Below are 14,508 nucleotides of genomic sequence, written 5' to 3'. Positions count from 1 at the left end.
GGTTTTTGTATTATTAATTAGATTTCAATTAAAACTGGTAGTTTTAGATGCTCCTTTTTCCACATTGTTTCAGCTCCTGTAGAGCTGTTTTGAAAATAAATGCTTGTTGTATGTTTTCATGTATGTATAAATAATAAATCAACACTGAAATCAAGTATTAACACCATCAACTTTAAAAATTCTGACTTCACATCCATTATTGAGCTTGTGGCTAAGTCGTGCTGTAAGTGTAGATGGCAGTTTTGGCCTGGGCCACTTTCCAGGCTGGAGCACAGTGCAGTGCCAGTGCAGTTGTGCTGCCTTTGGGGCCACACAGGGCTCACCCTTCTGGAGCCAGAGACTTTAAATATGGCCTGCAGGAACATCACCTTGGCTTCTGGCCACAACTATTTACAAGGTCTGCTGGAAGCCACGCTGGCCCACAGGCCCAAGTTTTATTCATACTGTGCTCCCTGATATTACTGAGAATTATCATTTATAAAAACCCCTTTGCTCCATCAGTGTCTCAAGCGTCCTTTCTGCCACCTTTTCAGCAATACCTGGGTGAAACTTACTACTTCTTAGGAGCACTGCTATTTCATGAGTTAATTTAATAATGGTAAAAGTATAATAAACATTTTGTCCTCAGTTTTTAAGGATCTTGTGCTGTTGATTTTTGGAAAATTTTGAAGTTCCATTTTGTGGTGGTTTGTTCTTCTGGATTTTGATTGTATGCATTTAATAGTATTTCAACTTAAATAGGAATGAAATCTATATTAGGATTTCAGTGAACTTTGTAGAAGGGCAAATTGCTGGTTAGGGTAGATTAGAGTTTTTTGGCAACAAGTATTTAACTTTCAAAATTTAGAGTTGCTGTAACTTTGCATAACAAAACATTTGATGCTTTTTCTTCCTTCTTCAGAGAGAGAAAACACTTTTTAGAAAAAAGGTGTTTAAAGTTTGAAAATTTAAGAATGTGTGATTTTTCCTAAGAAGAGATCTCAGAGGAATGTGATATGGGTGGCCCCAGTGTTGCAGTTCTTGTGTGGTTATGCTGGTTATCCCCAGTGCTTGTGCTGGTTATTTCTTCCCCGCATTGTTTCTGGATGCTGTTCATTCCAGAAGAACTTCAGACTCCATGTTTTTCTGGATTATGTGCCAGCAGTATTGCAGCAAGTGCACACTCAGGTCCTGATGGGTTCCTGTTACTCTCAGTGCCATGAAGCAGCTGTCTAATGATTTCTTCCTTTTGCTGTGACCTTTAGGGAAGGATTGGTACCTGGTGCACATGTCACTTACTGTGACAGATGTGAATGACAACGTCCCTGAGTGGGCCATGGAGCCCTTCCCCTTCCTGGCTGTGGTTTCCCCTGAGGCTGCAGGAGGGACTGAAGTGTACAAGTTGCTTGCTGTGGATGCAGATGAAGGGATCCATGGATCTGTAGAATATTTTCTCTTGGAAGGTAAATTTTAAGCCTCCCATTCCCTGAGTATTATGCCTCATGATTGTGACTTTTTATCCTCAGCTTGAATTTCCCTTCCTCCTGCAAGAGGTTCATAAACCTTCAGCTCTGAATGTGAGAAAAATCAACTTTTATTGATGTATGGACAGATTTCTTTGCAAAGTTGAGTTCTTGCCCATATATATCCCTGGAGATGATGGGGACTGGTGCAGTCAGTAATCCCAAGGCTTTGGCAAGGGGAGGCAGTGGGGACTGTATTTACGAGACAGCCGGTGGAGGAGTAGTGTGTTGAGTGGAGAGGAGGGTTAATGTTCTTATTCCTTGTGGGAGTCATGCTTCTGGTTCATTTGTAATAAATTTTTAAAGGTCTGGGTTCTGCAAAGCTTGTACAAACTCAGTGATAGTATTTTGTGTGTCTCCTTTTAAGAAACTCCTTTTAGTAATAGTTCAAATGTGTCTGGGCAGATGAGGAGCAACAATACCTCTCCAGTGGAGTATTTTCTGGTAAGGGATATTTGGGGTCAAGCAACAGCAAAGTTTCAGAGGATAAAAGAAAGATGGACAAAGACTATTTAGAAGTGCCTTGAATGATAGGACAAGGGGGAGTGGCTTAAACTGACAGAGTAGGTTTAGGTGGGATATTGGGAAGAAATTCCTCACTGTGGGGGTGGGGAGACCCTTGCACAGGTTGCCCACAGAAGCTGAGGCTGCCCCTGGATCCCTGGAAATGTCCTGTGTCAGGTTGGACAGGGTTTGGAGTAAGCTGGTGGCCCTGGCCATGGCAGGAGGTAGAATGAGATGGATTTTAGAGTCCCTTCCAATCCAAACAATTTTATAATTCAATAATAACAAATAGTGATAATTGTCTAGAGAGTGAAATAGAATTTTGAAATGCAGTCATGAACGATTAATGTAATGACTGATTTCCAAGTTCTAAAGAAACTTTTGAACTTAGTGTACATGCTGAACCTAAGCCAAAGCCAACTTGGGAATTGACACTGTATTCTCCTCCTAATTTTAATCAAACAAAAATGTTCTCAGTGATGACAATTTGTGGACGTGTTCCTTTCAGGTGGTGAAGACAGATTTGAAGTTGAGAAGGACACTGGCTGGATTAAAACAACAGGTTTGCCACTGGTGAGGGACAAGGAGTATTTGCTGACTGTACTAGCAGCAGATAAACTCGGAAGCAGAGGATCCCCAGCCTCTGTTTCTGTAATTGCTGGATTTCGACCACCCCAGTTCACCAACATCTCATACTCTGTGTATGTTCCTGAGAGCACCCCGCAAGGAGAACCGTAAGTAACAGCTCACAACAGTGCAGCGAGGCTGTGCTCCTGCTTTGGACTTCTCTTTGATCTCCCCAGAGCTTCGGTATTGTTTGTGAGTCAGAAATTAATACTGTGAGAAGCAATTTAGGTCTCTTAATAGAAGTGATCCAGACACAGTGTGATGATGTATTGTTTTAGTCACCCTTTTAAGGGAAAAGTGCTATGGAAGAGTTGTGCTTTCTTAGTTTTTGAAATGATATGGAAAGGATTAGGTGTTGATTGTTTCTTAACTTTCAAACAAAATGCAGAATACAAATTAGTACCGTTACATCATGACGAAAGATATCCTGTGTGAAAGAATACATTAATTTTATGTGTCAAATTTGGAGAAGTGCATTCTCCACTAAGAGAAAATTAGAAAAACTAAGATTCTTTTTCCTGTCTTCATCACAATGACAAACTGAGCTAAAATGAAGATGCCACAGAACTTTCCATGTTATTTCTCCATCCTTTGTATGACCATGTCAATTGAAGTATCACAGAAAATGTTAGTAACATAAGTCCCTTCTTTTCCAAACAGTTTTTTTCTTACAACAAATATTTTCTCTTCCACTTGAATTGAGAATACTTTTGTCCAGTCAATGTGTTCCTTCTGTGCCAGTTCAACTATTATTCATATTATATTATCTGTGGTGCTGGAACATTCAGTTTTACAGTGTCTAAATATCTAAGAACTGTTAAGATATAAAAAAAAAAATCTTAGTAGATAATTTTTTTTAAAAAAAATGCAATAAAATTAAATTGCACCGGCATAAAAGAAATGGAATAACTGAAAAATACTATAATGTCCAACAGGTACCTGCTGTCTTGGGTTCAATAATGTTTAGAATTTAAAAAAAATTATTCATAACTTTTTTATCACTATTAAAAATAGGTTTGCACACCTTAGATGACAATAGATTAGTCAGTTGATCAAATGACTTAGAAATATCCAAAAGAAATGAAGTATTTTGTGTGGTTATTACATCTAAAAAGGTTTGAATATACACAGTGAAAGTGTGGAAGTTGTTTCTGTAATGTGTTGGCCAGAAATAGCCATGAAAATCCATTTCCATGAAAATCCATAATTATTGGACCAATTACCCAATTATGCAGGTGTAGTGGTTTTGGTTTGCCAAACCAGAACAGAATTGCTGTTATCACTGAATTTCTGGGTTTAGGATTTCCTAATCAGAGCCTGATTAAGGCTGCTGCTGAGCAGAGGAGCATTACCAAATCTTTCCCTTCCTTTGGTCTGCCTGTCACACCAATGAGCTACAGCTGCACAGGCAGCCTGAGCCGAGGAGGTACAAAGATAAAAAAGGCAAAAAAAGTTTTCAGTTGTGTTGTTAAAAGTGCTCCCAGCATGGCCTTGAGATTTTCAGTGCTGGCAGGAGAGCAGAGGTGGCTTGAACATGCAGCCAGGACAGGGAGTTGGAAGGAGAGCAAAATAATTCCTGTTGGCAGGAATGCAGTCATGCACTGCCTGAAACTGCCTGTGAGACCTCAGCACAGGAAAATACAGGAGAAAATTGAGGAGAGATAATGACCCACAGCAGTAGTGCACCAGAGGGAAGTGAGGCACAGCAGCATGGCAATGCAGGGGGGATGAAAAAGAGTTTGCACAAAATGGGTTTGTGTTTTTTTGACTGTAATTGCCACAGGATCATGTTGGTGTGTTCTCCTAAGAGATTAAATTCTTTTTCCTAAGAAACTTGCATGTTAAAGCAAGAGAACTTGAGGAATTAATTTTCTGGCTTAAGTCCTTTAAAAATATTTAGTTTTAATTTTCTTCTTTTTCTTCTTATTGTGGGTGTTTCCACTTGAAGGCTTTAAACACATTGCACTTCAGTGGAAAAAAGATAGTGTCAGATGAGCTAAAAATATATGCCCAGTGTAAGCTGTAACTCACACTGCTGTTAGGGCCTGGCTTTTATCCTTTTGCTGTTATCTATTGGAACTTTAGGATGGTATGACTGCAGGAAACTTACTGTGCTGTTATTAAAACAAATCTTTTTCATCTTGCTTTATCTTTTAGTTTTCTGCCTGAAAACCATCACTACCACAGAAGGAAGTTGAAGTAGGCAAATTCAGTTGCAGCAAAATTTAAATCCTCTGCTCCTGCATTTTTAATCCTTACTGTGTTCTGCTTCCAAGAATCTTTATCTGTTTAACCCCAAGGTGATAGAAGCACTGTGTAACAAAATGCTTGAATTTGGTGTTTAGATACAGCTGTCACTGGCTTCATTGAGGATACCTCTGAGCAGACCTGCAGGCTTGCACCATCGTTTCTGATATGCATCGCTTTTGTCATATTTTTCACGTTGTCGTGTTATGTCCTTGAGTCCTCTCTTTTTGTTTCTTTTAATGCAGCTTTCTTACAGTCACTGCTGTTTCATATCAAAAGAAATCCCTGAGCTACAGTTTGCTCACTAATCCTGGGGGTCTGTTCAGCATTGATCCGGCAACAGGAGAGCTCAGTCTAACTCGGAGTGTGGATTATGAAGGAGACCCCCACCAGTTCCTCCTTTTGGTCAGGGCAGAGGAGAGCGAGGGGCAGTTCAGCACTGCTGCTGAGGTAGGTGCTCCCCTCCAGCAGCCTGGGTGCGTTTCCATTTTCCTTCATCCTTTTGACTCTGGGGAGATTCACCAGGAGCTCCTATTTCCCCATGCTGACTGTTCTGCTGTCCATTTCAAAAGTCTTTCTGTCTGTGGGGAGGTGTTGAGGAGTGGTTTAGGTACTCTTGGATTTCATTCTTGCAGATGCTCTAAAAGCTGTTTCTGAGGGATCAATATGCCATCCCATCATAGATCCCAAGCCTTATCTGGTAACACATGGAAATGGGTGTGGCCAAGCCAGACATGAGGTTTTGTCTTACTCTACTTTCATCAAGTATGAGCTACATTTGAGATTATTCCACTCTAAAACAAAGGCAGGAATGAAGAATTACTTGTTTTGTATCAAGAATACAAAGCGAACTCGTAAAACAAGAAAGTAATAAAAATTCAGTGATATTAAAAGCCGATGGTTTGTGGTATTTTAGAAAGCTGTTTGACACCAAAATATTTCTTAATATAGTTATTACAGTCATTTGAATTCAGAGATTCACTGAGCTAGGAAAAGCATACATTATGAGTTTGTTCCTGCTGCAGGAAATAAGGTAGAGAGCTGGAGACAGAATTATTAGCATCAAGTGTGAGGACACAGAGACGGGAAGCAGTATGCCAGTGTACCAAACACTGGCTGTAGCACACCAGAGTCTGATAGTTTCTGCTGACCCTTGTGTACTACAAGATGAAGAATGGTAAAATATGACTCAAAAGAGGATTATGAGATGATTTACAAATATGTTTAGCCTAGAGGTAGTTTAACTTGTGCCTGCTTTACGCTGATACAACCTCAATGGTAGAGAGAGAAGCTCCAGTTCATGCATACCTGCTCTGCAAGGCTCATGAAATACAGCTCTGCTTGGTGCTCTGTAAGGCAGAATGCCTCCACTAACTGCATGAGGTGCAGCATGAGCCACCAGAAAGGCTCCCTTACAAACTCCTTACTGTTGGGAGTGTAAACTGTGGACTCATATTTGACACAGGGATAAGAAAGCATTTGTAAAGATGTTGGAGGCAAAATTGTATCTCTTACTTGGTTTTTCAGAACCATAGAATATCCGGAGTTGGAAGGGACCCACAGAGATTGAAGCCAGCTCCTGGCTCTGCACAGACACCCCAGCAATCTCAGCCTGTGCCTCAGAGCATTGTGCAAGCACTCCTTGAGCCCTGTCAGGCTTGGGGCTGTGATCACTTCCCTGGAGATCAGTTCCACTTATATCTGATTTGTGCTGCTGTAATTAAATTCAGAACTTGGTCTTAGAGATTTATAATGCTAAAATGTAATATGCTTGGCAGTAGAGTTTTTAGTGTTACAAATCACAGAAGTGGTGCAAGATAAGATAATGGCAAAAGGGTGCTTGGCAAGCAGATGGTGCATTTTCCTTTAAACTAGTAATAAGGAATAATCAATGGAGATGAAGGGTGAGTGGAAAACATTGCTGCAGGGTCAGGGACTTGGCAATTGCTAGTATCTTGGAATGTAATATTTCAGTGGCACTCAGCAGAAAAAGAGCAATCTAAGAAAAATGTCTTATCCTATAGCTGCTGAAGACTTCAAGGATGTTTTTGGGAAATTCTTCCATGTGGTATTTCCAGAGCAGTGAGGCTGTTCCCTTGATTCACTTTGCTGTTTAACATTCTCCTCTTCTCCATTAAGGTTTTGGTTGTAATCACAGATGTGAATGATTGTGCCCCCGAATTTCATCAGTCGATTTACAGCAAAGTCGGTGTTCCTGAAACAGTTCCTATGACAACTGCACTTCTCCAAGGTTAGTGCTCCTGAAGCCATTTATTATGTTCACTGTATTTTTCTCCCTTGCACCACTTAGAATTCAGTTCAGAAAGCAAAATTACTTGTCCCAGCATGGGTAGTTGCAGCTCTCTGAAGGCAAATGACACCTTGTAGATTCATGTCAGAGTTATTTACTGGTGCCACAGCCCAAACAATTTTGGGGGACAGGAAGGCAAAAGAAACAGATTTTCTGTGTGGAATTTTGAACTAACAGAACTTTGTTGTGGTTGGTATTACAGCAGCAGGCTCATAGTAGCAGTCTTGCTACATTTCTTGAAGGAAGAGAGTGATCCTGGATCAGAAGTTATGGATGCCTCAGCTCACCTTCTCTGTCTCTGAGAGTCCTGTGTGGGCTTGCTGTAGGAATTCTGCTCCCTTGCATTAACAGTCTCTTGTACACTTTAACTGTTCTGTGGGAGGTTTTGTTTGGATGCTTGACAAGAAGACTGCTTCTTCCCAGGGAGACCAGGCACTTGAGCTTCAAGTGGTGGTGCTCTGTAAAGTGTAGCAAGAAAACAAATTTGTGTCTATTAAGCAGTTGTACAAGGGCCTTGTATTGTCTTTAACCCTTCCATAAACTTTCTCTAAATCTTGAGGGGGGAAAAGGAAATTCAACTGCTGGAAAATTGCTTTTCCCTAGTAAATAGTTACTATTTATAACCTCCTATTGTTCTGCTTAGTTATTTATCCTGTACTAATGGTAGTTGGTTAATTACTGGTCTGTAACTGTGCTTTTAGCATAGATTTTTGTAGGTTGTGAATAGGATCTGACAAATGCATAATGGGCATCAATTGAATAATACATGTAAATATCCCATCTTTAATTTCCAAGTGTGTGATCTGAGTGATTTTAAGTCAGCAGTGTAGGTGAGGTGGACATGAGAATTTACTTCTCTATGTGAGAATATAGTCTTGATGGTACAGGACTCTTTAGCAAAGTCAAGATCTAGCATCGAAATTCTCCCAGGAACTTAACTTTTGGTTTTTTAAATTACCTATTTTTGAGCAAGGGTTAGTTCACTCAAAAGCACAAGGGGCAGCAGAGTTCTCTGACTGATGTCAAGCACCACATGCCAAGGCAAATCCTGCTGCAGTAGTAGTAAATGCACTTACCATTCCAATTCACCAACTTTGACCTACACAATATCTTTCTCTTCTCTTCTACCAGTGACAGCCACTGACTGTGATTCCAAGGAGAATGCCCAGTTGCTGTATTACACTCTGAGCCAAGACTTCAGCATTACTTCTCATGGCACTATTTTTCCAGCCACACGGTTGGACTATGAGCGCCCTGACCACCTCTATGAGTTCATCATCATGGCTGTAGATCAGGGGGAAGAGCCCAGGACTGGCACAGCAACTGTTAGGATCCATGTCTCCAATGTGAATGATGAAGCACCTGAGTTTTCTCAGACTATGTAAATACAAATTCTTCAGACTGTTATTTTTTACTGTTGCTTTTTGTATTTTCGTTGAACGGCTGATCACAGAATGGCAATTGGCTTTGGTTCAGTCATAGCTGAGAGCTGGTCTGACAAATGGGGGGTGATGTTTTGACTCTGAAACTCTCAGTAAAAAAAAAAAGGTAGTATATAAACAATACATATATTATTAATTTTTTTATTCTTATTTAATATATATCTTTTATGCATTTTTATTTTTTTCCAGTGTGTACTGAAATATATGGAGCAATAATTTCAGATTATACAGTTCAGGAGCACTCCTCCACCACCACAGGAAATCAGGCAGAAAAAACAGGCAACAGAGTTGTTGCCATCAGCCTTCATTTAGAGACATGGGGGAATTTTGCCTTTTAATTAGGCAGTTGAAACTTAGAGTCAGCAGTCTGCATCCCTGGTTTGTAGTTGTCAAAGAAAAATGCTTAGATGACACAAACCTAAATGGCAACTGAATTACAAAACCCACAAGATAAATGCCATTAAGTGGAATTCACTTAATTTCACTTTCCATCCCCTACAAATTGTATGTATATATTTTTTTTCTTTTAAATACATGTAAGCACTTTTCTTCCATAGCTGGGACTCAGCAGCATTTGAAGCAATACCAGAAGTGCTGTAAATTTGCAGTGATGTTAGAGCCTTAGTAATGGAATTTCCAGTCAGCTTCTGCACCAGACTTCTACTTTTAAAAGTCGAAGTTGCCCAGAACAAAACCAAAGCAAAGATTTCAGTGATGTTAAGATGGGGTTTAGCTGAACAAAACATCCAAAGCTTTCTGACAGTCCTTGTTTTATATGCAGATAACCTCTGGCTTCGAAATCTTGTGCCTTTCTTTCTTTTCCAAACATTACTGAAGAGATATGGCTTGGAAAATTTGATGTTTTGTAATTTAATATTGGATTTCTCTATATTTTCAAATACTAAACCAGGTTGTGTTTCTCTTCCTATTTTTAATTTAATTTCTTTTAGTATTCAGAGATATTGAATATTTATCTGCATCTGTTCCTAATATTTTGATCAGAAGCGAGTGATAATATTTAAGATGCTGTAACATCTGTAACAAATTGGAAACAGAAAACATCCTGCCAGCTCTAGTACTTACAGTTTGCTGAAGAATATGATTAAAATAATATTATTTTAAATCACCAAACCTTCACAAGAAGCTTTTCTGTTCTCTGTGCAATAGCAGGGAAACTACTGTTGTGTGTACATGTAGATAGGCATTGAAATTGAATTCATCCCCTGGAATACAAATTATCTCAAGTTTTTGGTTAACTAGGCTTTGATTTTACTTTATCTTTCCTGTTACGAAAAAAATCTTGAACCCAGAGGTAAATTTCAGACAGAACTTAGCTGAAATTTTCCATGAAATAGAATCATTGTGAGCACATGTAAACTGGGGCCTGTTGAGAGAGTGTTTGCAGTTAATGTTGTGCTCTGTGGCACTCTAATACAAATCTAGGTGATGGTGTTGTCCTTCTAGCCCTTTGTTCAAACAGATTTACAGCCCAGTATAAACTCATGATTCCTTGCCATGAGCTCTCTTTCATCACAGCTATTCTTTATCTCAGATAGGAAATGCTTAAGGCTACCACTCTCTTTCATGTTGTCAGTTTTTACTTTCTCTTTTTTAAGAGATCTCTTTTGAACTCCACTCTTCCTGTATTTAATGTAAAAAATTATCAGTATTACTGTTCATTTGTTTTTGAGATGCACAGTTAAGACAGTGTCTTGAGGTTTGTGACTGAGCTAAACCAGAATGATTTACTTCTCTTACTTCATTGCATATAAAACTGGGGGAAGAAAATAAGCTGTTTCTATGGAGGTTTCATAGAAAACTCACATATCTCGACAACAAAAGGGAAGGAAAAGGTTTTCTGAGCATCCATTTTCTTTTCCTTTCAATTTTTTGCTACTCTCAGCATCTGGCCAGTGTGTCCATAAGCACTCTAACCCAGTGGTGCATCTGTACTATGGTGGATACAGCCAGCTGCAGTTCAGTCTTAGAGCTGAGCTTTGGGATGTCTCCTGTGGACAGACCTGGCGGGTGCTTAGTCTGCCACACACTCAATGCAGTCAGATAAAATAATAAATATTTGGGACTTTGCTAAAGCAGGGGCTTTTCTACTCCAGAGAGCATTAAGCTTAGGCTGATAATGCCTCTTAAGAGCTTACAGTGTCAGTGATGTGTCTGGACTTGAGCAGAGATTTTTGTAAAACTGACATTATGCACATATCCTCCACATCTCGCTATCATCTTAGTCCTGCTGGGCAAGGACTGCACTGAAAGCCTTTTGAGGGCTTGTGTCAGAAAGTGCTGTGATGGGAACTGCTTTAACTTAGCAAATGTTTGCTTGGAGTTGGAATCAGGAAACTCATTTTCTCAAATTCAAAAAATCCCAAGTGAATTCTGCATTTAGCACAAGTCTTGTTGCACAGCTCATCTTCAAGGCTGTGGTACTGCTGGAAGTTTGGAGGGAAATGTGGGGGTAAAAACAGAAAGTTGTGGATGGTTGGATAGATCATTAATGCCATAATTTCACTGCTTAACAAAAAAGCATCATATCAGTATAATTGTATTAGAAAATGACAAATTCCTGCAGTGCCCTTTGAAGAAGAAGTTGGTAGGTGTTGTAAAGTTCAGTTCTGTATCTATTATATCCTGGTTAAATTCACGAATGTGCTGTTGTCTGGGTTTTTTAACAGCTACAGGAGCTTTGTTTCTGAAGATGCAGGCCCAAACACACTGATTGCCACAGTTAATGCTGTTGATCCTGATGGAGATGGTGTGACATATGATATTCTGTCTGGGAATGAGAGAGGGAACTTTGTTATCGACCCTAAGAAAGGTAATTGTATATTAGCTCTTTGCTGCTGTGGTCATAATGTTGGTTCTGTTGTGATGCACCTTGAATTTGGTCTTATTATCAAACTGAATCACATATGCCATCTTTGAAGCTTAATTTTGGAAAGTGCAGGGAAAGAATGCATATACTCTCTTATAATGATAAAAAATTGTATAATTTTCTAAATCTCTGTATAATTGACCTCTCTTACCTGTTCAGTGTTTGCTTTCAGTCAGTAACTTAATAGAGGCATTATTATAGATAACAGGTAGCTCAAGAGACGGTAACTTAATAGAGAATGTTATTATTGATAACAGGGTGACATTCCAAAATGTCAGACAAGTATCTGAATAGAATTTAATATAAGAAACTGGACATCTGGGATTTTAAATGAGGCTTTTCCCACCCCATGCTTGTGTCAATATCCTGATCATGCTGGTGAGAGCAAACATTTCTTGCCTGGACTTATCTATGTTGTGCTGACAGAAAATGAAGTGTTTGTAGGTGGAATGAGACTACCACTGTTTTATTGCAGTGAAGGTAAAAGTATATAAAATCTGAAGAAATATATTTTTCATTTAAGATTAATCATTCACATTCCCAGTGTTGTTTAGCCAAGAATACTGCATGCATGAGAAAAGATGATGTGTGGAGGATACTTCACAGTTTAAGGCATTTGTTCTGAAATGGCAATTTCTACATCTTTTAAAATTCTTTACAATAGTCACATATTTTCAAAACATAAGAAGAAAAAAGGTTCCCACCACATTGGTGTCCTTATTAGAAAAAAAAAGTAATTAAAATAAATGCACAAACACCAACATCTGAGTAGGTTGGCATATCCCTTTAAATTAATAGGATTTATTTGCTCTTGATTGCTTGAAAAAACAGAAGAGGATGTTTTGAGATTGAAACAGGCAAACAAATTGAAATCCCATTGAAGGATTGAAGTAACTTAATTAACTTCAGTTAAACTACTTTGTATTCTGAACTGCAATCAAAATCTGAACTTAGATTTTCCAAAGTGTTGAACACATAGGAAGGACCAAGCTGCCCTTAGTTATTCCTTCACTTTATTTCATAGAGTTCACTTAACATGAAATTTTAATTTCAATGCAATCATGGTTCTGCAATATTAATGTTAGATTCTGAAACATTCCCAAAAATACAGTCTGCAGATAACTTGCAAGCATTGAATACTGACCCTGAGTTTACTATGAGCTCCTTTACTTCCTTTCTGACTTACAAATAGAGTTGCAGGTTCCAAGAGTTAAATTTTTACAGATGCTTTGGCACCTGAAGAGGAACAAAGTTTTTGAAAGGGTCTAAAAGCTCCAGCATGAATATACATGACACTTCTGAAGATCTTTTTTGTGAGAAACAGATGTTTTTGGTCAAAACATCTTAACATTTGATTGATAGCGTCTCTTGGGATTAGCTCCAGAGTTTTAATATAGAAAATCATGTATAGGTACAATTATACTTCTTTGCCAATTAATTCTATAGTATTTGGAATTTAATTTTAGGAACATTAGCATTTTTTCCAAAACACTTTTAAGCTTTTGTTGTTGAATAAACCAGTAAAGGTTTATACAGTGGCTTACAGCAGCTCCTTTTCAGGAATGGTGTCAGGGGAATAATCTGTACCGTCTTGTAGAAATGTGAAGGTACGGTGGAGAAGTGTCAAAGATAAGTGCTGCAGCTAAAACACTACATTTTCAAGCAAAATTTAGTGACATTGATGCTGTGAAAATACTCTGTTGTGATGACAATTGTGATTATTCCTGATGAATAACAGATGTGATGGATGGTGGAGTAAAACAATGACAGCCCATCTCTGCAGGATCTCAGGCAGCCGTGGTCCCTTCTGCATTTGTAGCACCTCTTTCTACCAGTGCCCCTGTGTCCCACCCGGCAGGCTGTGTCCAGTGGGGAGTTCTGAGAGGCAGAACAGAGGTTTCTCAGCCTGTACCTCTGTAGCTTCCCAGCCTGTGCCCTGACTGAGCTGCAGGAAGGTAAAATTGAAGGAGTCTCAGCTGAGCTGTCCATGGCAGCTGCAGATTGAAGAAAGCCATTATGTGCAGGTCAGCTGAGTTATGGCTGCAGGCTCAGTTTGCTCTGTAAACAAACCTGCAGACAAACCTGTTGTGATGTCTTAATTTTGTTTTAATGTGGGTCTGCAGTAAAAACACCATAGTTAAATTAAACAGCACAGCTTTATGGTTTATTGGTGAATAGGTAAGCCAGAATGCTTTGTTGTCATGCTTACTAGTGAAAAGAATAATGGGAATGGGTAAACGCAGCAAAACCCCACAACCTGCTGTTTTTACAGGGCTAGTTAGACTTCGTGCAAGCCCATTTCCTGAGCTGCAGGGGACAGAGTATGTTCTGAATGTCACAGCTACTGATGATAATGCCTCTGGAGGGCCCCATCCTCTCACCAGTACTGCCCAGGTTGTTGTGAAAATTGATGATGTCAACAATAACAAACCTGTCTTTCAGAAGGTAAATATATGAGCCTCTGGCATTTGTACTGGACTGTGTAAAACTGTTTTAGCACTGTTGGCACTGCAGGTGTGCAGCAGAAGAGCTGGTCAGGAGGAGCTCTGCTTCCCTCTGGGTCCTGTCTTCTCCTCCTTTTCCATCCCTCCCTAAGGCTTTCAGGGTTTGTTCTGCTCTTGTGGCAGAACAGCTGCTGTGAGCTCCTGTCTGTTCCCTGAGCCACACTTTATCTCTGGCATTTCAGAGGGCGAGGCTAAGTGAAACACTTCTGGAGATCCCATGTGAGCAGGAATCCCCAAGGATAGCTGTCTGTGCAGTGGGCTTGTTCCACAATACTACAGAACACCTCTCTAAATTGCAAAGGCTTCCTTTGACGATTGCATCTGGAACTAATGAAAGAGAGAAGAATGAGTGTTTTAGCTTAAATAGTGAAGTATTTTAAAAAATAAATGCTTGAATTTGGTTTCAGAATGTTAATTCACATTAAAGATCTCTTGTCTAAAAATTTCAGGTGTGGTGCTCGTGGCTCAGATGTTGATGAGCAAT

At 39.4% G+C, this 14,508-nt stretch overlaps 1 protein-coding gene across 1 annotated transcript in view; it reads left to right on the top strand.

The window, feature by feature from the left end:
- The window catches only part of LOC121347648 (neural-cadherin-like), a 59,864-nt gene that overhangs the window by 13,812 nt on the left and 31,544 nt on the right, over positions 1-14,508 (top strand). The window contains exons 2-8 of the mRNA XM_041426460.1: positions 1,245-1,442; positions 2,515-2,740; positions 5,126-5,330; positions 7,020-7,131; positions 8,323-8,572; positions 11,321-11,463; positions 13,793-13,965. Of these exons, the coding sequence (XP_041282394.1) occupies positions 1,245-1,442; positions 2,515-2,740; positions 5,126-5,330; positions 7,020-7,131; positions 8,323-8,572; positions 11,321-11,463; positions 13,793-13,965 (1,307 nt within the window). The remainder of the gene's footprint in view (positions 1-1,244; positions 1,443-2,514; positions 2,741-5,125; positions 5,331-7,019; positions 7,132-8,322; positions 8,573-11,320; positions 11,464-13,792; positions 13,966-14,508) is intronic.

The sequence above is a fragment of the Onychostruthus taczanowskii genome, unplaced genomic scaffold (genome assembly GCF_017590055.1).
Source record: "Onychostruthus taczanowskii isolate IOZ18803 unplaced genomic scaffold, ASM1759005v1 scaffold113, whole genome shotgun sequence".
Lineage (NCBI taxonomy): Eukaryota > Metazoa > Chordata > Aves > Passeriformes > Passeridae > Onychostruthus > Onychostruthus taczanowskii.
The sequence above is the reverse complement of the archived record's forward strand: the minus strand, read 5'-3'. Positions and strand labels throughout refer to the sequence as shown.